This window comes from Caretta caretta, chromosome 10 (genome assembly GCF_965140235.1).
Source record: "Caretta caretta isolate rCarCar2 chromosome 10, rCarCar1.hap1, whole genome shotgun sequence".
Lineage (NCBI taxonomy): Eukaryota > Metazoa > Chordata > Testudines > Cheloniidae > Caretta > Caretta caretta.
Window position 1 is genome coordinate 39,121,573 of NC_134215.1, and position 22,639 is coordinate 39,144,211.

Consider the following 22,639-nt stretch of genomic DNA (forward strand, 5'->3'; position numbering starts at 1 on the left):
CAAAGGATCAGACACATTACCTCCTAGGTTAATGAATATTATAGATTTTACCCAAATACACACTACAGTCAAATTCTTAACTAAACTAAAATTTATTAAAAAACAAAAGAGAGAGAGTATGGTTAAAAGATCAATATACATACAGACATAAGTTCAATCCACTGATTCATAGCAGAGATGGTGAACTTTGTGGTTGCAAAGAGTTCCTTTAGAATTCAGTTCATAGGTTATAGTCCAAAGTCCAAATATCATATTCAGGGCATACCAACATAACTGGGACCTCAGCCTTGTGACTCAAACTTCCCCTTGCTGAAGCTTAAGCAGATCTGAGATGAACAGGATCAGGACCCAAGGGTCTTTTAAGTGTCCTAGCATCCATTTTATCACACAGTCCTGGTCAAACAATAGGCTTTTGATGTAACTTTTTGCTTTCTAAACACCACCAGTAATTAGTTACACAAATTAACACAGGGCAATTTATCCATTAGGCAGTCGATTACAAATTTCAAAGAGACATATAGACAATGACATTATTTTACCCAAGATTCATCCAAATGTTAATATTCCCTTTTGATCTCTGAATCAATAGTTATAGTCACAGACAGGAACTGTCTTTTTATGGGTAGCATCTAAGATACACACCATTTGTAAAAAGAAAAGGAGTACTTGTGGCACCTTAGAGACTAACAAATTTATTTGTGCATAAGCTTTTGTGAGCTACAGCTCACTTCATCGGATGCATTCAGTGGAAAATACAATGGGGAGATTTATGTACATAGAGAACATGAACCAATGGGTGTTATCATGCACACTGTAACCAGAGTGATCACTTAAGGTGAGCTATTACCAGCAGGAGAGCCGGGGGCAGGGAGGGGGGATTTTGTAGTGATAATCAAGGTGGGCCATTTCCAGCAGTTGACAAGAACGTCTGAGGAACAGTGGCGGGGGGTGGGGGGAGAATAAACAAGAGGAAATAGTTTTACTTTGTGTAATGACCCATCCACTCCCAGTCTCTTTTCAAGCCTAAGTTAATTGTATCCAGTTTGCAAATTAATTCCAATTCAGCAGTCTCTCGTTGGAGTCTGTTTTTGAACTTTTTTTGTTGAAGAATTGCAACTTTTAGGTCTGTAATCGAGTGACCAAAGAGATTGAAGTGTTCTCCAACTGGTTTTTGAATGTTATAATTCTTGACATCTGATTTGTGTCCATTTATTCTTTTACGTAGAGACTGTCCAGTTTGACCAATGTACATGGCAGAGGGGCATTGCTGGCACATGATGGCATATATCACATTGGTAGATGTACAGATGAGTGAGCCTCTGATAGTGTGGCTGATGTGATTAGACCCTATGATGGTGTCCCCTGAATAGATATGTGGGCACAGTTGGCAACGGGCTTTGTTGCAAGGATAGGTTCCTGGGTTAGTGGTTCTGTTGTGTGGTGTGTGGTTGCTGGTGAGTATTTGCTTCAGATTGCGGGGCTGTCTGTAGGCAAGGACTGGCCTGTCTCCCAAGATTTGTGAGAGTGATGGGTCATCCTTCAGGATAGGTTGTAGATCCTTGATGATGCGCTGGAGAGGTTTTAGTTGGGGGCTGAAGGTGATGGCTAGTGGCGTTCTGTTATTTTCTTTGTTGGGCCTGTCCTGTAGTAGGTGACTTCTGCGTACTCTTCTGGCTCTGTCAGTCTGTTTCTTCACTTCAGCAGGTGGGTATTGTAGTTGTAAGAGTGCTTGATAGAGATCTTGTAGGTGTTTGTCTCTGTCTGAGGGGTTGGAGCAAATGCAGTTGTATCGTAGAGCTTGGCTGTAGACAATGGATCGTGTGGTGTGGTCTGGATGAAAGCTGGAGGCATGTAGGTAGGAATAGCTGTCAGTAGGTTTCCAGTATAGGGTGGTGTTTATGTGACCATCGCTTATTAGCACCATAGTGTCCAGGAAGTGGATCTCTTGTGTGGACTGGTTCAGGCTGAGGTTGATGGTGGGATGGAAATTGCTGAAATCATGGTGGAATTCCTCAAGGGCTTCTTTTCCATGGGTCCAGATGATGAAGATGTCATCAATGTAGCGCAAGTAGAGTAGTGGCATTAGGGGACAAGAGCTGAGGAAGCATTGTTCTAAGTCAGCCATAAAAATATTGGCATACTGTGGGGCCATGCAAATACCCATAGCAGTGCCGCTGATTTGAAGATATACATTGTCCCCAAATGTGAAATAGTTATGGGTGAGAACAAAGTCACAAAGTTCAGCCACCAGGTTTGCCGTGACATTATCGGGGATACTGTTCCTGATGGCTTGTAGTCCATCTTTATGTGGAATGTTGGTGTAGAGGGCTTCTACATCCATAGTGGCCAGGATGGTGTTTTCAGGAAGATCACGGATGGATTGTAGTTTCCTCAGGAAGTCAGTGGTGTCTCGAAGATAGCTGGGAGTGCTGGTAGCGTAGGGCCTGAGGAGGGATAGGTTTGCATTTCAAAATTCTAGCCCATTTAGCATTAATGGTCCTAATTATCATTTGCATACCATTCTAACATGACTTTAAAGGTGGGCTTTGGGTCATTCAGCCTGCAAGCTGTTTAACCCTTTCTAGCCATGCGTCACAGGTGGTGTCTAGTCTACTGCTTAGAATTGGAGATTAGGTGCCAGCAGTTCTGGATTTTCTATCTGGTTCTTCTACTGACTCACTCTATGACATCAGACAATTCATGTCACCTCAATTGCCCAACATGTAAAATGGGGCTAATACAGACTTACCTTGCCATGCAGGGCTTCATTCACTCCTGTTTGTAAAGTGTTTTGAGATTAATGGATGAAAGGTGGGGCCCCTGCAAATCTGCAGTCCTAGATGAACTTCTTATGTGTTGTCATTGTGCTGCACAACAGCCACTTGGTGCTAGCAGTGGGACCAGAACTCAGATCATCCTTCTCCAAAGGCACCACCTGAATCACCTGAATTATTCCCTACCAGAGACATACATCTCTCTCTGGCCTCTATGGAAGACAGCGGAAGTGTCACTTCTATAGGATAAAACTTGGTTTCCAATTGTTAGTGAGATTCAGAGTCTTTCACCTCCTGGGTCTCAATTCAAAGCCATCTTTTGATTGTGAGTTGGGCCTGGTACAAAATGGTTTTGGCACTTTCTATTCAGTTCCCAATACACAGGGGCCCTGATTCTGGCCTCTGTTAGTGTAAAGGGGACAGAGCCTCCTTCTCAGAGGGGAATAGCCTCAGCTTAAGGGGGCTCCATGGACAATTTAGAGTTGTCACAATGGCTTTATGCTGCTCATATTTGCAGTTCCCAGTGTAGGCATGTACTATGGAGAGGGGGATGGCTTGAGTCCAGCTGGTCTTGGCTGCTGGGCAGCTCCTAAGACCACTGTAGCCAGAGCTTAAACTAAAGCAGCCCTATGGCAACTTGCATCAGGAACCATGCAGGCCTTGGCAGACAATGGCTTAAAGCCACATACTCTCCCATTGGTGTGCTGAGCTGAGCAGAGGACTGGAGCATCTGACCCATGGTGTCCACATCCCAAACAGCACCTCCACACGTGGCACTAGTTGGCTCCTACTGTGGTAGTTTCTCAGCAGAGAGGTCACGGAACTAATGGGCCACAGAGAGCAAATTAGCCTGCCGACTGGGTACTACAGCTGCTAATGCTGTACCTTATCTGATGATTATTAGAGGGCTTCTGTTGGCCCCGTCCCTTTCACCAGCTCCATGCATTTGCTGACTATTGTATGGCACATGGAATACCGCAATACTGGCTTCTTGGCTGTGTGGCACCTGGCCCCATGGAGTTCTTAGGCAGTTCCACAAAGCAAATGATGATAATAACTATTAGCAGACACCAGGAGAGGGTGCCTCTTCCCCACCCTGGGAGGGGATGTCCCTGTCCCTCCTGCCCACAGAGGCCCCTCTGCCCCATCCTGGGAGTGGTATGTTGGAGGCTTGGGAATGATTTGGTTTTCTCTGTTTTACAAAGGTAAAGCAGCCTCTGTTTATTCCTTCCTTGTGTGAATGGCTGTGGGACAGTGGACTTGGCCTATCTGTGTGAGGGAGTTTGGAGCAGGTTATAGCCCCAGTTAAGAGAACTGATGGTCCAGGAAGTGAATTGTCAGGCTGAGGGGCTGACCAGAGGAGCAAGCGTTTGGTGCTAGCACGTGAGAATGTGGGGAGGCCAAAGCGTTTGGGAATCATTACAAATCTCTCTTGCAGCTTTTTTAGCTCTGGGTCAAGGGGGTTGATGCAGCCAGAAGGAAAACTTGAAAGGGGCAGAGGAGGAGTGGGAGTGCTATCAGACAACCATGTTCTTCCACAGACACCCCTGCCCACCCTGCCCAGCAAGTCATGTCCAAGGGAAACAGCTACTTTGGGAGAAGGGTATGGGAAGGAGAGAGCAAAAACTAGGGGTATGAATTCATTTACAGAAAAGATTGGGAGAGGACAAAGGAAGGCTGGAAATCTGGGAGCATGGAAGTGTCAAGACATGATCTCTGTGCTTCGCTGGGAAAATTGGGTTTAACAGCCCAGCACAATGAGGCCTTGTGGTTTGTAATGTATGACAAGAATTAGGCCTGACAGCACCTCTGATGGGAGTCTCTCTAGCCTCTTGCCCACCCTTCCTCCACCAGAGCTATTTCAGCAATGTGAGCCTGGCTCTCTGCACTGCTAAGTTGCCATCATTAACCTAATTCCAAGCTGCCCCTTTATGCTGCTCACTTCCAGAGAATATGTTTTCCACAGCCAGGCAGCTAGACCTGTTAGAAGTGTGTATGGGGGGGAGATCAGAAATGTAGGGGGCAAGGTCCTTGTCCTGCTCCCTCATTTCACTTCTGTTGGGTTTAAGGCCTGGCCAATACCTTGTGTTAAAAAGGCAGAAATTTCAACGCAGATGCTCCTGCAGGAGGGGTAAGGGGACCTGATGATTAAGAGAATGGCAGCCCTATGCCATGGGGTGAAATATCTGGCCATATACTTCACTAGCCTCTCATACAGAACCATTCCTTTCAACAGAAAACAGATCTAAGGGGACAGCACTTAGCTGCTACTCTATGGCTGGAATCTCTGCCAGTGTAACCACTGGTTACGAGTCCCCCTCACTACCAGTTCCAGTCTTATAACCAAACTCTCCTATGGGTTGGTTCAATCTACAAGGGCCAAAGCAATCCATGTTATTACACAGGTGGTAAGGGCATTCCTGTGTTATAACACAGCTCCACAATGCAGCCTTCTGTATATAAAGGGTTAATAAATTATTGGTAGAGGTATAAGCATGTTACAGCATAGTATTGTGCTATTGATGGTTATAAGCACATCAAAAGAAGGTGTTACAGAGGGTAACAGGTCAGGTTATAAGTAACTTGGACTTCATAACAATCAACTATTTATTAAAATGTCTATTTACCCTTTATTAAAAGAACCTTAATATAAAGTGTGACTTCCAGTTTGTAATGTAGATATGACCAAAGCAATGTCCATAGAACATGCTAAGGCCTAAGGCTGTAGCATATTTCAGGAATAAGGTGAAAGTCCTACCTACACTATACAATGAAACCAACACAGCTGTCACTGGGATGCAGAGGAGGTCTGAATGCTGCACTATAGGTACTCCCTGACTCCTTTTCTGGTTCAGAGCAGACAGGTTCATTGGCATCAGGGTAGATTAAACCAAAGGACCAAGGCTACTGAGTTAAACAGAGATACACCAGGGCTGAATTTGGCACTGAGTTGCTCCAATCACACGATGCTTCTACCTCGGTGTTTCATGGGCTAAGCTTGTTAGCTGCTGTCCACCTGGAGAGCCCTGTGAAAGCCTCTCTCCAACTTGTTAAGCTCTTACAAAATCTCAGTTATTAGTTTTTGTTAACTTTCCCCAAACTCAATTTTGTTTCAAAACTAGTGAGATAGGAACACAGCCTGACCCAGTGTCCCCAGAAAAAAATCACGGACGCAAGAGTTGCTAGAAATACTCATTTTTTTTATATGGTGTTTCAAAACCACAGATGACAAATACAATTTTTTATTTCAAACCACAACAAGAAGAAATCTCATTGTTACAAACTACACAGAATCAGGGCTTCCTTCCTTACCTTGTAAATAGACGTTATATGTACAAACTCAATTACAAAGATTCTCACGGCCATTGACTACACCCTACAGAATGGCGACAGCTAATGTGCCAGGCAGTGTTTTACAGCTGTGGAGATGCACTTTATATTAAGATTTCAAATTAAAAAAACAAAACAAAACATGCTTTACACATAAAAGTTTAGTCTTTAAAAAAACCCCACAAATTTGGTATCATTATAACTTTTAGTGCACATATGGTGTCCCCATTCCATTGTCAAATATCACTCCTCTCCCAAATAAGCGTTTTTGGATAGGAAGTGGGGCAGAATCATGTGAACCGTCATTCATTGGCCGCAGGTCCCATCCACACTTCATATGAAACAATGGTGTTGTAACCTGTCTCATCTAACCCTTTACAACAGACATGTCTCCGTGCTGCAGATTTTTTCACAGTGCAACCATGTTACAGATGTTTATGTGTTCACACCTACCCTAGGTTTGTAGCAGTGCATTGTGGGAATCATAGAATCATAGAATATCAGGGTTGGAAGGGACCTCAGGAGGTCATCTAGTCCAACCCCCTGCTCAAAAGCAGGACCCATCCCCAGTTAAATCATCCCAGCCAGGGCTTTGTCAAGCCTGACCTTAAAAACTTCTAAGGAAGGAGAATCCACCACCTCCCTAGGCAACGCATTCCAGTGTTTCACCACCCTCCTAGTGAAAAAGTTTTTCCTAATATCCAACCTAAACCTCCCCCACTGCAACTTGAGACCATTACTCCTTGTCCTGTCCTCTTCCACCACTGGGAATAGTCTAGAACCATCCTCTCTGGAACCACCTCTCAGGTAGTTGAAAGCAGCTATCAAATCCCCCCTCATTCTTCTCTTCCGCAGACTAAACAATCCCAGTTCCCTCAGCCTCTCCTCATAAGTCATGTGTTCCAGACCCTTAATTATTTTTGTTGCCCTTCGCTGGACTCTTTCCAATTTATCCACATCCTTCTTGTAGTGTGGGGCCCAAAACTGGACACAATATTCCAGATGAGGCCTCACCAATGTCGAACAGAGGGGGACGATCATGTCCCTCGATCTGCTCGCTATGCCCCTACTTATACATCCCAAAATGCCATTGGCCTTCTTGGCAACAAGGGCACACTGCTGACTCATATCCAGCTTCTCATCCACTGTCACCCCTAGGTCCTTTTCCGCAGGGTCCTTTCTGCTGCCTAGCCATTCGGTCCCTAGTCTGTAGCTGTGCATTGGGTTCTTCTGTCCTAAGTGCAGGACCCTGCACTTATCTTTATTGAACCTCATCAGATTTCTTTTGGCCCAATCCTCCAATTTGTCTAGGTCCCTCTGTATCCTAATTCTGCCCTCCAGCGTATCTGCCACTCCTCCCAGTTTAGTATCATCCGCAAATTTGCTGAGGGTGCAATCCACACCATCCTCCAGATCATTTATGAAGATATTGAACAAAACTGGGAAAATCTGGGCAGCTCTCATGACACCTCAACAGGGTCTAGAGTAGAGGACATGCTGCAGCAGGGGGCCAAAGCATGCTGGGCTGTTCACCTGCACAGCAAAAACATGTTACAAACTGGTTACAAGAAGCCAACCATGTTCCAGGCTAGATCTGAACTGAGCCAAAACTACCTAGTTAGCTGCCATGATTACTAACTGAGTGTTAATAGTGTCGTGTATGTAGACACAAGCCATGGTTAGGGTCAGCTGTGCCACTAATAAGTTACAAACTCAATTGGAAGTTGTAGTGTAGCCAAGGTCTAAAACTCCTGGGCTTTAGCAGCAGTTTCCACATGAAATTAGGAGTGTGCTGATAGTTAACTGGTGTGACTGACTTTGTCCCAAACTCCCCTCAGCCCTGTCCCTTTAACTCAAAATCTCTGTTCTACAGCTTCTGAGCGCCCCAAAGTGGATGTGTCAGCTTAAAACTGAAAACCCAGATCTCCTTCCCACACACCGCAATAACCGAACCAAGAGATTATTCTTCTCTGCAGTTGTCCAAGTTCCAACTGTTTGTAATGATCTAGAAGACAAGAGTCTTTTGAATCTCTTGATCCTTAGTCCTATCTCCTGTTCTCCAATGAGAAGCTTCTGCTTTCTTGCTCTCTCCTCCCAAGGTCTTTGCTTCTGCCTGAATGCTTCCATCAGCAGCTGTTGCCTGCCTACTTTCCACCACTGGTGGCTGAAGCACACTGATCTGTGATGGCATGGCAATCTCTGTTCCACATGTACAGATTCTCCGTAGGGACGCCTCACAATGTTGCAAATCCATCTCCTTCAATACACACATGGTTGACAATACTGTATATCTATATAGTGTGTTGAGATACCATCCGCTCAGAAATACACAAGCTGCAGAAAGACAAACTTGTGCTCTCCAGTCACATCTCCGCCATGCACTCAGGCTCCCACAGGTGCCATTAGTTTATGGGGTCTATTATACAGGAACCTTTTCTTCAAACTACAGTCTACCCAAATCTTCATTTAAAAATATTTCCCTTGTGAGAGTTCACTGCTGTACACACAAGAGTTATACTGGACTGTCTTCCGCACCACTTCAGGCTGAATTTCGCAAAGGTTCTTCCCACCCCACTTGTCCTGTCAAGGCCCGTAGATGATGATCACAGACCAGAGACAGCACAAAAGTGATGCTAAAATGGTGTCAGCTTCTTTAGTGCAGAGATGAAACCAGACTGGAACACCAGAACCAGAACCCTGGATCTGGATCTGAAGCAGAACTCCGGGGAAGTTTAGAGCCAATCTCAGCCTGGGCCCTGGGCTCTCTTTTAAAGTGTTCTAGAAGCTGTTTGGTGATTCTGCATTTTGGGTGTTGCTGAAGGCAAGGATAATGCCAGGTTTGAGGGATGGAGGTAAATGTGTGGAGAGAGGTGGCGCCAAAGTCTGTGCATGGGGCTTTGAGTGAGGGCTCCGCTGGCAGGAGCTTGAAGAGCAGCACTGAGCTTGTGTACACATTTACATAACGGTTTAATCAAAGTCTTAGGGCTGCTTATGTCTTTCCTTGCTGGCAGATATAAACTACTTCCCCAGCACCCAAAACCCATAGCAGGTAATCTTCCTCCTCCCCTGGCAGATACAGATTGATACCCACATTCTGCTCTGCTACTGTAGTGTAAAGCTGGGGCCCCTCCAGGGAACACTCCCCAAGTGTCAATGAGAGTAGACACAAGATACCTGTGAGGACTCTATGGGGCAACTTTTTGGCAGCCAAGTTCAGAGCCAGGGATAGGCAAACTTCTAGCTGTGATCCATTAATTTATGTCCTTTCAAGAGCCCATCCAGCGGATATCCCCAACCCTGCTCTGACTCTCCCCCATAACTCAGCTATCCCCCACTTTCCCATGCTGTGTACAAAGCAGTGTCTTCACATTTCTACCCAAACAAACACTAAATGGAATGTAAAAATGATAGCTGCCATTCCCTGGGTCTTCCTCCCATCCCTGGAGGGGTGAAGCTCTGGGGGAAGGAGAGGGAGCAGGGCTATTTCAGAACCAAACTTTATCAGAGCAACAAGGCCCCAATTCTACAAAGCACACAGATGCCTAAATACCTTTGAGGCTCTAGGCCTTAGTCCCTTTGAAGTCAATGGGACTGACAGCATGTGCTCAAGAACTTTGCTGAATCAGGTTCTATGGGTCAAATCAGGTGCAGTTAGAATGGCCTCTTTCTTCAGGCAGGATTTTCACAGACAGGCTCCCATGCCATTGGCTGGTTTTGCCAAAGCCTTTTCCATGACGTGTGGGTGTGTTTCGGTGCAAAATGAGAAGCAGAATTGCTCATGCATTGGTTTCCAGTTCTGATGATCCACGCGCTCAGCCCACTCCCATGTTTAGTCTGAACAGTCACAGTACAGCAAGAAAGCCCCTCAGTGCTGGGACTCGCCTGGCAATGAATCTTGGGATACCAAGGATTGACTTAGCAACTGTGCAGAGACTGTGTCATTTCACTGGCATTTTTTGTCCCCTCAAGCTGCTTAAATGGAGGGTTGACTAGAAGTCCTGCTGTCCATTAGTCAGTCCTATGTGTATTACTGTTCCCCACAAGGGGAGGGTCTAATTCCCTTTATGTTACTCAGTGTGTGCCCACTCCTAATCATTAGTCTGGGGACCTCCGCCCCAGGGGCCAGGTTCCTGTTAGCACAGAAGGTGCCTTACAACTCTCTTCAGCACAGAGCAAGTGAAGCACGAATGGGGACCACTGCAGGTCTGTATGGGAAGGGGAGAACTCTTGCTAGCTCCAGGCTGGTGGATGTGAGCCCTTGGTGGCACCATTGTTGCTGCTGGTGATCCCCATTCCCAAGGGTCAGGCTGAATGCCCCTGCCCTCATCGCTCAGTCCAGCGAGACTTCACAGGGGTTCTCATGAGCCTGGTGCGCATCCTCATAGATACGCCGGAAGTCTTTGTAACGGGGAGCACAGGTAAGCCAGGCCTCCCCAAAGTGCAGCCACCCCATGAAGAGGAAGCTGCCAGGTCCTGGTTTCACTCCACATTGCAGCAGGGTGTGGATGCTGCCCATGGATTTGCTGGATTTGCCGGCAGGCTGGAACAAAGTGAATTTCTGCCTGTGAATGCGCATGGCACTCACGCTGATGATGGATTCCTGCATCTCAACATCATTGGAGACGGTCCGGATGTTGCCACGAATGACTGAGGGGAAAGGTGGTAGGACAGACACAATTACTCATTGATCCAGAGCTAGGAACTGTTGCACTGCTGTGACTTCTGCATCCCTAACTGGGAACACTTAGCTATCTGGTAAAAACTGACTAGGTCCAGGTGGCACAGGCTATCCACTGGGTCACTGCACCAGCCTCTTATTTCTGGAGACCTGGGCCCAAAGGCTGATGTATTTACATGTTCAGCACACTGGCAGCTCTGCATGGGGATGTGGTGCTGGAATAGTTGAAGGGACTGCAGGTCACAATGGAGGTGCATTATAGATTTGTAAGACCAGAAGGAACCACTGTGAGCATCAAGTCTGACCTCCTGCATAACACAGGCCAGAGAACCTCTCCCAGGGATTCCTGCACTGAGCCCAGTTACCAGTGCTTTGTGGGCAGGGGAGCTGCAGGAGAGAATTGAGGTTCACTGGCCAAAATAAGAAGGGGAGATACTTGAGTAAGTCTAGGGGACAGTGGCAAAAACACCCATGCTCAATCCATGCCAGTGCTCTTATCCTTACTACCACGGCTAGAGCTGCATCCCCCGCAGAAGTCTAGTATAGACCAGTGCTCAGTGGGTTCTCCTGTGCTAATCCCCTTGTAATGCAGATGATGGATGTCAAGTGCTGTATTCTAAAGGGATCATCACCACCCCTCTCTCTCTGTTCTAGTTGGGATGTCACTCCATGAAAGAAATGGCTGGTAAGTTTAGAAAGAACACAAAAGAATATCCCCCTTCACACAGAGGACAGCCAACCTGGGGAATGTGCTTTTGCTGGGGGTCATTGAATACATAGGCTGGATACTCATGGGCATTTCCTAGCATTCACAGTTATGTACTGAGATAAAGGTTATGAAGCCCCATTCTTCAGTGCATGCACTGATCGCCTGTGAGGGTCAGGAAGGGATTTTCCCCTCCCTGCACATATTATGTGTAATACTGCACAATTAGCTGGGTGCATTCTAGTGGGGTTGGCCTTCCCTGAATCAGCAGGTATTGGCCTCTGCCAGACCACTGGATTTATGATCTGATCTAGCATAGCAAATCCCTTGCTCTTACGTTTGGCTTCTTCATTGGCATGGCAACTCTGGACTGGACAGCCAGTGACCCCTGACCCTCCTTCTACTGTTTAGAGATGCAAATTAGAAGCTTAACAGCACGTGCAGGAATAATTGGCAACTGTACACTGTGGCACAGCCATGTGTGGACATTTAAATAGGAGCAAGGCTGTTTTCGGCTGCATGGTCACAGCCTGGGAGCAAATGCCTTGGCTTAGCTCTGTCGGCAGCACTTACCACAGGCTACCTGCTGACAATATTAACTCTGCCATGGCCTGGCCTGCCAGCTATGAGTCAGCTAATTAAGTGGCAGGAACAAAGGGCAATGGCTGGTTTGTTTGCCGTTGTAAAGCTGCCACACTGGGCTCTCTGTGATTCCACACCAACTGCCCCTTGTTTTGCTCAGCATATGGAAAGTTCACACTGCGAATAGCTCCCATGCACATGCTCTGTCAGATCTGGACTATGCCCAACCCTGTGTGTGCGTGCAGGGGCTGGCAAGGATGAAAAGATGTCCCCTCCTTCCCATTTCAAGTGCCTGGCTTCTGTGCTGCAGGAGAAGGAGCTTTTCTGCTTTGCCTATGCTGTTGAATTTCTCCCTCTTCCTCTTTTATTTCTGCACCAATTATTTCACTGGGAAGACCAGTGGAATACAGGGGTGTATGAAAGACTCAACACAGAGTACATTAAGTAACAAATCTGGCCACACAGTACTCCAGCTTTCATTCCAATACTTACTAGAGCGGGGTGGAACATTTTTGACCAAATGACTTTGACTGATATATGCAATTTTGTCAAAGAGGAAACGTTTTGCAGAAACGTATTGGTTTAGCCTGCTTTCATAGGCGAGGCTTTTTTTGGCCAAGGGCTCTCTGGTCACATCTGATGAGGGAAGGCGACCCAGATTGAAAAGCTCACATTTTCCATCCAAAAACAGATGTTTCAACATGATTCAGTTTAGCTAAAACGTGTGAAATGTTCTAATGTGGAACAAAAATAAAGTTCAGAACCTTGAGAACTGCCCCGGAATGAAATTGTTGCACTCTGCACAGCTCTAGTGCTTGCCAGAGATCTCCCAAAACTCCTTGGTAAGACGGGGAATAGATTTCAAGGCCTTTTAATCCACCAGCACAGTTCCTTACCACTTGAGATAAGGAAGAATCTCCTTAGTTGTCATAAGGCCTATGACACATAACTGAGCTGTTCTCATTCTCTCTAGTAGAGGCCAGTGCTAAACAGTACTGTGTATTATGTGCTGGTTAGCATGTCTCTTTATCATGGGGACATCAGAGACTGGATTTTTCTTTGTTCTGTGTTTAATTCTTGGATCCACTGATGTCAGACACCCCCGATTCCTGGAAAAAGAACCCGTGGGGGAAGAGAATGTGAAGCAGAAGAGGTCAACAGTAAATGTAGAAATGGCAAAAGCTTACTCACCAAAGTCACTAGTGCAAATGGCCATCAAGATCTCCGTGTTATTACACGGCCGGCATGCCCCTGCAGCATTCAAACAGAGAAAAGTTGTGTTAGAAGTGAGTCCCAGGCTTTCTTCTCAGATATTCCCGAGGCGGGAATGCTGGCTTAATCCCTTTTGTTTGCAGGTGCCACACAGCATCGCCATCTGGCCTCCTCAGACCATCGGGTGCCTGGGGCTCTGCCTTTGTTCTCACAAGGGTTGCTCTGCTGCCCAGTGCCCTCTCGGGGCTCTCTCTACTTGGAAGCTGGCCTCGTGGAATACAGCTTCCCCCTGCAATAGCACCATGCACAAAGGATGTGGATTCTGCAGAGAAAATACAAAGGTCCCAGAGTCAAGCTCAGAGCTTCTGGATTTGTGTGGGGAAAGCTGCAGAGGCAATGTGCTCTGAGGGAGCTCTGCTGAGTCAGGAATTGCAATGAGCTGCTCAGGAGAAGGGAAGAACAAGATAGGGATTGCTGGTATCCTGTATCCAAGTGCTTCCATGGTGCTCCACAGGATGTGCAAGGTGCTTGTGGGCCATTGCAGGCAGAGGTTATGCATGCAGAACATAAGCAGTGCTGGACAGTACCTTCTGCACTGAGGGACAGAGCATCGAACCCTCTGTGGGCAGAGAACAAGTGTGTTGGAGGAAATGTGGGCTGAAGTGTGATCCTCATCATGCTAATGAGCTGTTTAGCTACACTCTCCTCTCTTAGGCCTCACTCCTGCTCCTGGGCAGTAGAAAGTTGGCAGCTGCGCTCTCCCTGCCTTGCTCTGTACTTTGTAGCTTGTGCTCACACATGCAACACCTAGAATCATAGAGTCATAGAATCATAGTATCTCAGGGTTGGAAGGGACCCCTGAAGGTCATGTAGTCCAACCCCCTGCTCGAAGCAGGACCAATTCCCAACTACATCATCCCAGCCAGGGCTTTGTCAAGCCTGACCTTAAAAACCTCTAAGGAAGGAGATTCTACCACCTCCCTAGGTAACGCATTCCAGTGTTTCACCACCCTCTTAGTGAAAAAGTTTTTCCTAATATCCAATCTAAACCTCCCCCACTGCAACTTGAGACCATTACTCCTCGTTCTGTCATCTGCTACCATTGAGAACAGTCTAGAGCCATCCTCTTTGGAACCCCCTTTCAGGTAGTTGAAAGCAGCTATCAAATCCCCCCTCATTCTTCTCTTCTGCAGGCTAAACAATCCCAGCTCCCTCAGCCTCTCCTCATAAGTCATGTGTTCCAGACCCCTAATCATTTTTGTTGCCCTTCGCTGGACTCTCTCCAATTTATCCACATCCTTCTTGTAGTGTGGGGCCCAAAACTGGACACAGTACTCCAGATGAGGCCTCACCAATGTCGAATAGAGGGGAACGATCACGTCCCTCGATCTGCTCGCTATGCCCCTACTTATACATCCCAAAATGCCATTGGCCTTCTTGGCAACAAGGGCACACTGCTGACTCATATCCAGCTTCTCGTCCACTGTCACCCCTAGGTCCTTTTCCGCAGAACTGCTGCCTAGCCATTCGGTCCCTAGTCTGTAGCTGTGCATTGGGTTCTTCCGTCCTAAGTGCAGGACCCTGCACTTATCCTTATTGAACCTCATCAGATTTCTCACCTGTGAGAGTTAGATCAAGAGTCCAGCTTTACCCTGCAGTCAAAATACAACCATTCTGCCAGAGGAAGGTGATGACCCGGGTCAGTGTTTGGGCGTATTGGTTTCCATTCTAGCCTGGCTCCCTTTCCCCAGATCTCTAGCTGCTGACTTCCATCTCTGGTGTAGTACCAGTTTGGGAGACTGCATCCCAATTCCTTACTGTCCCAAGCTCCGCTGAGACAACAGATCCTCCTGTTCCCGCCCACCCCTGCTCTGCACATGGTATGTAAAGGCAGAGTCGGCTGAAGGTCTCCTGGGGCCCTGGTTCAGAGCAAGTGGAGGAACCCTGGCGCCAGAACTGGGGCCCCGCCCATGGCCCAACCCCATTCCACCCCTTCCCTCATAGCCCTGCCCCTGTTTCGCCCACAGTCCCACCCCCCCATTCTGCCCCCCCACTTCACCCCCATTCCCACCCCTACCTCCTGTTCGCTCCTTTCTCCCGCCCCCACTGCAGCCTCAAGACCAGAGAAGCTCTGTCCCCCCCACCACAGGCCCAGCTCCACAGCGGTGAGTGAGAGCTACTTGAGACTCAGGGCTACAGCGAGGGCTCCAGGTGCTGGGACTTTCCCCGCTGCCCCGTGCTTCTCCTGGGGACCTGGGTCTTGGTGCTGGGGCTTCCCCTGCCTGCCCCACGGCTTCTGCCAGGGCTCCTGGCTTCTGCCGCCCCATAGCAAATTTCTGCTGTGGTGCTCATTTTTCCGGGGCGCCCCAATTGGCTGGGCCCCCTGGGCAAGGGTAATCCACCACTGGCAAAAGTCACTCTCAGCAAAACCCCTCCTTTCTCCATAGTGCAGGGCAGTCTCCACTGAGCAAATGGCTGTGTAAGACAGTGGTTCTCAGCCAGGGGTCCAGGGCCCCCTGGGGAGCTGTGAGCAGGTTTCAGGGGGCCCGCCAAGCAGGGCTGGCATTCGACTTGCTGGGGCTCAAGCCCTACTGCATGGCACTGAAGCCCGGGGCCCCAAGTCCCGCCACCTGAGGCTGAAGCTGAAGCCTGAGCAACTTACCTTAGCAGGGTCCTCTGTGGTGTGACCCTGCTTGCTTCCCCTAATGCTGGCCCTGGCTTTTATATGCAGAAAACTAGTAGTTGTGGCACATGTAGGCTGTGGAGTTTTTATAGCATGTTGTGGGGGCCTCAGAAAGAAAAAGACTGAGCACCTCTGGTGTAAGGCACTGTTGAGACTGCTCCACTGCCCCTCCAGAGAGCATAAGGAGTTAAGAGACCAGAGAAAGCACATTTCAGAATTGGTGCACTAGCCGCTGGAACCAGAAAAACAAGTCAAGATACCACTGCCCACCCCTCCGCCCCTGGAGTTCACACTCTGGAGCAGAGACTGAAAGGAATCCTTAAGCTGAGGTGCACATCTGTCTGAGCCAGGCTGCCCTCTGGGCTGAGGCCGTGGGGCTGGGCAAGTGCAACAGGACTAACTGCTGTTCATAACCCTCTCTGAGCTTTGCCAGATCTCATGGGCTAACACTGCTTGGGCCACACACTACTCAGCCAAAAGGGGAATAATATTTAGCATTCATATTTCTCAAGCATTAATTTATCTTTGCATCTCCCTTCCCAAGGACCCAAGGAAGCATTATCCCATTTGGCAGCAAAGAGAGGTAAAGTGATTTGCCCAAAGCAACACAGTGAATTGGCAGCAGAGTGCAGGAACTGAGCTGACAAATTCTTGACTGTTAGCCCTGAATTCAAGTCACTAGACCACATAGCTTCTGTGTATCATGTTCCCCATGGAAAACTTCGTACACTTGCTTCATTTCTGTGGCATGGTGCCCCCCAAAAACACACTCACAGGCTGATGTGTTGTTCCCCATCATCCTACAGTACGACAGTATCTTTCCTGTACAGGCTGTCTGGTGATGTTCCAAGCTGTGTACACCTGAGTTGCAGGCTGGGCGGTCCACACACACATGAGTTTTGGTCCTGCCTGACCTCCAGTTTATAATAGTATTATTATGCATCCCCTCTGCGACCTCTGTCAGTTGGCATCAAGTGGTCCCTGGGTCACAGTGAAGCCTGCTAAACAACCAGTGGGGCCATTGGACGATCGAGATGCTAAAGAAGCACTCAAGGACGATAAGGCCATTGCGGAGAAACTAAATGAATTCTTTGTATCGGTCTTCATGGCTGAGGATGTGAGGGAGATTCCCAAACCTGGGCCATTCTTTTTAGGCAACAAATCTGAGCAAGTGTCCCAGATTGAGGTGTCATTAGAGGAGGTTTTGGAACAAATTGATAAACTAAACAGTAATAAGTCACCAGGCCCAGATGGTATTCACCCAAGAGTTCTGAAGGAACTCAGATGTGAAATTGCAGACCTACTAACTTTAGATTGTAACCTATCGTTTAAATCAGCTTCTGTACCAAATGACTGGAGGATAGCTAATATGATGTCAATTTTTAAAAAGGGCTCCAGAGGTTATCCTGGCAATTACAGGCAAGTAAGCCTGACTTCAGTACCAGGCAAACTGGTTGAAACTATAGTAAAGAATAAAATGGTCAGACATCTAGATGAACATAACTTGTTGGAGAAGAGTCAACATGGTTTTTGTAAAGGGAAATCATGCCTCACCAATATACTAGAATTCTTTGAGGGGGTCAACAAGCATGTGGACAAGGGGGATACAGTGAATATAGTGTACTTAGATTTTCAGAAAGCCTTTGACAAGGTCTCTCACCAAAGGCTCTTAAGCAAAGTAAGTTGTGATGGGATGAAAGGGAAGGTCCTCTCATGGATTGGTAACTGGTTAAAAGATAGGAAACAAAGGGTAGGAATAAATGGTCAGTTTTCAGAATGGAGAGAGGTAAATAGTGGTGTCCCTCAGGGGTCTGTACTGGGACCCATCCTATTCAACATATTCATAAATGATCTGGAAAAAGGGCTAAACAGTGAGGTGGCAAAATTTGATTCAAAACTACTCAAGATAGTTAAGTCCCAAGCAGACTGCAAAGAGCTACAAAAAGATATCACAAAACCAGGTGACTGGGCAACAAAATGGGAGGTGAAATTCAATGTTGGTAAATGCAAAGTAATGCACATTGGAAAACATAATCCCAATCATACATATAAAATGATGGGGTCTAAATTAGCTTTTACCACTCAAGAAAGAGAGTTGTGGATAGTTCTCTGAAAACATTCACTCAATGTGCAGCAGCAGTCAAAAAAGTGAACAGAATGTTGGGAATCATTACAAATGAGATAGATAATAAGACAGAAAATATCATATTGCCTCTATATAAATCCATGGTATGCCCACATCTTGAATACTGCATGCAGATATGATCGCCCCATCTCAAAAAAGATACACTGGAATAGAAAAGGTTCAGAAAAGGGCACCAAAAATGATTAGGGATATGGAGCTGCTGCCAGATGAGGAAATATTAATAAGACGGGGACTTTTCAGCTTGGAAAAGAGATGACTAAGGGGGGATATGGTAGAGGTCTATAAAATCATGACTGGTGTGGAGAAAGTAAGGAAGGATGTGTTATTTACTCCTCATAACACAAGAACTATGGGGTCACCAAATGAAATTAATAGGCAGCAGATTTAAAACAAAAGGAAACATTTGTTTTTTCACACAACGCACAGTAAACCTGTGGAACTCCTTGCCAGAGGATGTTGTGAAGGCTAAGACTATAACAGGGTTCAAAAAAGAACTAGAAGAGTTAATGGAGGATAGGTCCATCAATGGCTATTAGCCAGGATGGGCCAGGGATCATGTCCCTAGCCTCTGTTTGCCAGAAGCTGGAAATGGGACACAGGGGATGGATCACTTGATGATTACCTGTTCTGTCCATTCCCTCTGGGGCACCTGACATTGGCCACTGTTGGAAGACAGGATACTGGGCTAGATGGACCTTTGGTCTGACCCAGTATGACCATTCTTATGTTCACAGACCCCTCATTCTGCCAGGTGCTGTATGTACACATAGCAAGAGACAGCTCTGACCTAAAGCAGTTACAAGCTAAACAGACAGGATCGATAAGGAGAGGGAGAAAGCAAGCATGACCACCCTTGCTTTACAGCTGGGGAACAAAGTGCTTAAATGACTTGCCCAAGGTCAGCTGAGGAGTCTGTGGCAGAGCCAGGAATTGAACTGACTCTCAGGGTGCTGTGTTAAGTACAAGACCATCTTTCCTCCCAGTACAGTTTATCCTTCCCCTAACCTGTCAATCTAAAGGTCTCAAAGCGCTTTACAAAGAGCAATTCATGTATCCTTGCCCCTCCCCTGCATGGTAGTTCATTGTTGGCATCCCCAGTGCAGAGAGCAGGAAACTGAGCTGTTCAGTGACTTGCCCTGGGAACAGAATACAGAGTCCCTGACTTGGAGCACACTCACGGGACCACCGTGTGCCCTTTGAGGAGGAGCCTCTTCTACTACCCATACAAACTGGGAAGTAAGAGCCAAATGAAACTGAACTGGTAACAGCCATTAGGGGAGAGGGGAAGCCCTCTCCATTCTTGGGACATTCTGAACAGGGCCATGAATGCTATTTCTCACCAAGGGGAAATGTTTCCTCTACCCCAACCCCAGTGTTCTTTAATAATCAGAAATACACAGTGATTGACAGTTGCCACAGGAGGAAGGCAATGACATGCTCCCCTTCTGTGATATAGGCTAGAGATGGAGCCAGGGATTTGGCTTGAACCCAAGTTTCCCTTGGTCTGAATGACCCCTACCACATGCATGTCCCTCCCTGGTTCAAACACTGCTGAGCTTTCGAGCTGAGAACCCAGAGTAGGAGGAGAACTTTCCTGGTGTTCAAGGTGCCTGGGATTCAACAGTCGGTTTCTGTCCTCTTATACAGACAGGCTCAGGTTGTCTCTAGGCTCAAGGTTCCCAGACAAGCCCTTGTGGCAGGTGTTGGTGTTATGGTACCTTTACATGGGGTGATGAACCTGACTAGGACAGACTAGCTCTCCAGTCAGGGAGGGGTATGCTAGCTCTGTGGCAAAATACTGCTAATTCACCCAGCCCACAGCTTCCAGATCTTTGTGCTCTTTCCCTGACCCAGGGGTCAGCTCTGCTGCCATCGGAGGTGTTCCTATGGCTGGGAAGGAGAAGAGGGGGGAGGAGCACCATTGCTGCAGGGCCAGGCTATTTCTTTCCAAATCCCCTTTCCTGAAAAACCAGTCACACTAATCCCGTATTTAGGGTTCACAGGGCGCTGCAAGAGAGCAACCCTTGCCATTCCCATGTGGAGAATGCCGGGGTTGCCATGGCAACCAGGAGAGCCCCTTATCTCTGGGGTGGCTGAATGGCAGGGATGTCCCTCACGGGCTGCAGAGTGGACTTTTGTTAGCTCAGCCGTGGAGCGAGATGGCACTGATTAAACATGTCTATAGGAGCTGCTTTGAGATCCTCCTCCGGCTCCTGGCTTCGCTCTCTAAACACGCTCAGGAAAAGAGGCCAGCTTGGGTTGCCATCCCCTCCCTGTCCCTGACAGGAGGCCCACATCATGCGGGTCCTTTAGCAGCCAGTAGCTGGAACCTCCTACAGCCTGTGCCTCTTTGCAGCCTGGAGCAGCAAGAAACCCAAGAAGATTCCCACTGACCAAAATGCTCCTACTGTGTAACAGCTGCGTGGCTCAGGGCCCTGCTATTGCGGTCAATAATGGGCCCAATCCTGGCACACTGACTCAAGCAAAACTTCCCATTGTCTTCATTAATCGAGAGGAATTTTGCCTGAATTCAAACTAAGTAAGGCCTTGAGGACTGATCTTTTAATAATTAATTATCCTGTGAAGTATATCAGCAGTGGTACCCTGATCTTACAGAGAGGGAAGCTGAAGTACAAAGAGGTGAAGCAATTTGCCCAAGGTTATGCAGTGAGTGAGTCAGTGTCAGAATCAGAAATAGAACCCAGGAGTCCTGGGTCCTTGTGTCCTGCTTCAGCCAGCCTCCCTCTCTAAAAGGATGCGCACAAGTCTAGATTTTTAGCTGGCCCTGGTAGAACAATGCAGTAAGGAATCTCATCCTGCTGGAGCAGCAGCTCATGTCAGGAGGACACTGTTGTGGTGGATCTCACCCTCCTTGCCCAGTGAGGGAGGAGACTGGCAAAGTCACAGGACAGGACAGGAGGGCAATACAGATTAGCAGCGAAATTGGTTAATAGTCCTGGTGTAACCCACACACCTCCTGGGTGTGGTGTTCTGTTCCCTCTCGTGGCACCAAGACTACTTAGAGAGAGAGATTAATGAGTCTTCTTTACAGACTTGGCTGTATGGCTTTTAGGTCATGCAGTAGAGGCTCATACATTTAGCTCCAGAGGTCCCAGGTTCTTTCCCGCCCACCGATGGCCAGGGTCTGTCAGTGTTACACTTGCACCCTGTGGAGCCATGCCACTGGCTATTTACCTTCCATGCTGAGGTTGCTGGAGGGCAGTGAGAGGCGTGAGTTCCAGTCTCCCCGCAGCTCATAGCGGAAGGCAGCAATCCGACGGCTGATGTCCTGGTGCAGGGTAGACTGAAGGAACAGTGCCACTTTCTCCTGGGGCAGCCAGGTGAAGCAGCGCACCCTGCGGCGAAGGGAGGCATCTGCCTCAGACAACAGCAGCTCCAGGATCCCATTCCTCTCCAGATAGATCTGAGCTCCTCGGAAGGTGCTGGAGGGCTTGATACAGGTGGTGACCTGCCTGGGGCTCTTCCCTTTGGCTGCAGTGCTAATGGGGAGGCGAGGGGAGAGGCTGAGGCGTAAAGCCCCGGCTGGGTACAGCCACTCAAGTGAGCCCTCAGCACAGTGTAGAGAGATCTGCTCCACGCTGCCCGATTCCTGGGACAGGCCACTGCAAGGGGAGAACAAACGCATGTTACCATATTACTAGTCCAGTGGTTCTCAACTTATTACACATTGTGGGCCGCATATGTGGCCCACAATGTGTTAGCTGGGCCGCAGGGGCCAAGTGGCAGGGCAGCAGCAGTCCGGACCCCTGCCATGTGGGGCTGGCTTCCCACCCCAGACCCTTGCCGCATGGCTGCTCCGGACTCCCACCACATGTCTGCCCTGGACCCCAGAGCTTGTGGGGCTGGGTGACTGTCTGCCCCAGACCCCCACCACATGGCTGCCCTGAACCTCAGTGCTTGCAGGGCCGGGCCGCTGCCCCGGACCCCATGAGGTGGGTTGGCAGCCCTGGACCCCTGCCATGCAGCTTCCCTGGACTGGGGCCGGCTGGCTGCCCCAGACCCTGGAGTTCACGGGGCCGGCCGCCTGCCCCAACCCCAGACCCCTGCTGCGTGGGGCGGGCTGGCTTCCCCGACCCTGGACCCCTGCCGTGCAGGGCTGGCCAGTTGCCCCAACCCCGGATCCTCACCCCGTAGCTGCCCTGGACTCCAGAGTTTGCGGGGCCAGGCAGCTGCCCCAGGCCCCAACCCTGTGGGGCCAGCTGGCAGCCCTGGACACCTGACTCCACGGGGCTGGCTGGCAACCTGAACCCCGGACTGCTACCACATGGGGCGGGCTGGCAGCCCTTACCCTGACCCCGCCACGCTAGGCGGTGGGCAGCCCGGATCCCTCCGCACTGAGAACCTGGCAGACCCTGGCATGCAGGCAGACTTTAGCACACAGCTGAGCTGGGCCACAGCTGTGTGCTAATTGGGCTGCATGCAGCCACGGGCCCTGGGCTGAGAACCACTGTACTAGCCCATTGGCACAAGGCTCTCTATCCCAGCATGCTCCAGGGCCACTTCAGCT

General features: G+C 48.5%; 2 protein-coding genes across 4 annotated transcripts in view; one reads left to right on the forward strand and one right to left on the reverse strand.

The window, feature by feature from the left end:
- CCDC78 (coiled-coil domain containing 78) overlaps positions 1-22,639 on the forward strand; it is a 213,124-nt gene that overhangs the window by 128,926 nt on the left and 61,559 nt on the right. The window lies entirely within an intron of this gene.
- Positions 82-22,639, reverse strand: part of METRN (meteorin, glial cell differentiation regulator) — a 28,893-nt gene continuing 6,335 nt past the window's right edge. Inside the window, exons 1-3 of one of the 2 annotated variants that reach the window (XM_075132913.1) lie at positions 21,307-21,370; positions 13,262-13,321; positions 82-2,444 (exon numbers count right to left, since the gene is read on the reverse strand). In XM_075132913.1, coding sequence (XP_074989014.1) covers positions 980-2,341 — 1,362 coding nt within the window. In that variant the 5' untranslated portion in view covers positions 2,342-2,444; positions 13,262-13,321; positions 21,307-21,370 and the 3' untranslated portion in view covers positions 82-979. Of the gene's footprint in view, positions 2,445-5,953; positions 10,752-13,261; positions 13,322-21,306; positions 21,735-22,639 lie in introns of those variants that run through there. The other variant, XM_048865702.2, reaches the window with a different exon arrangement.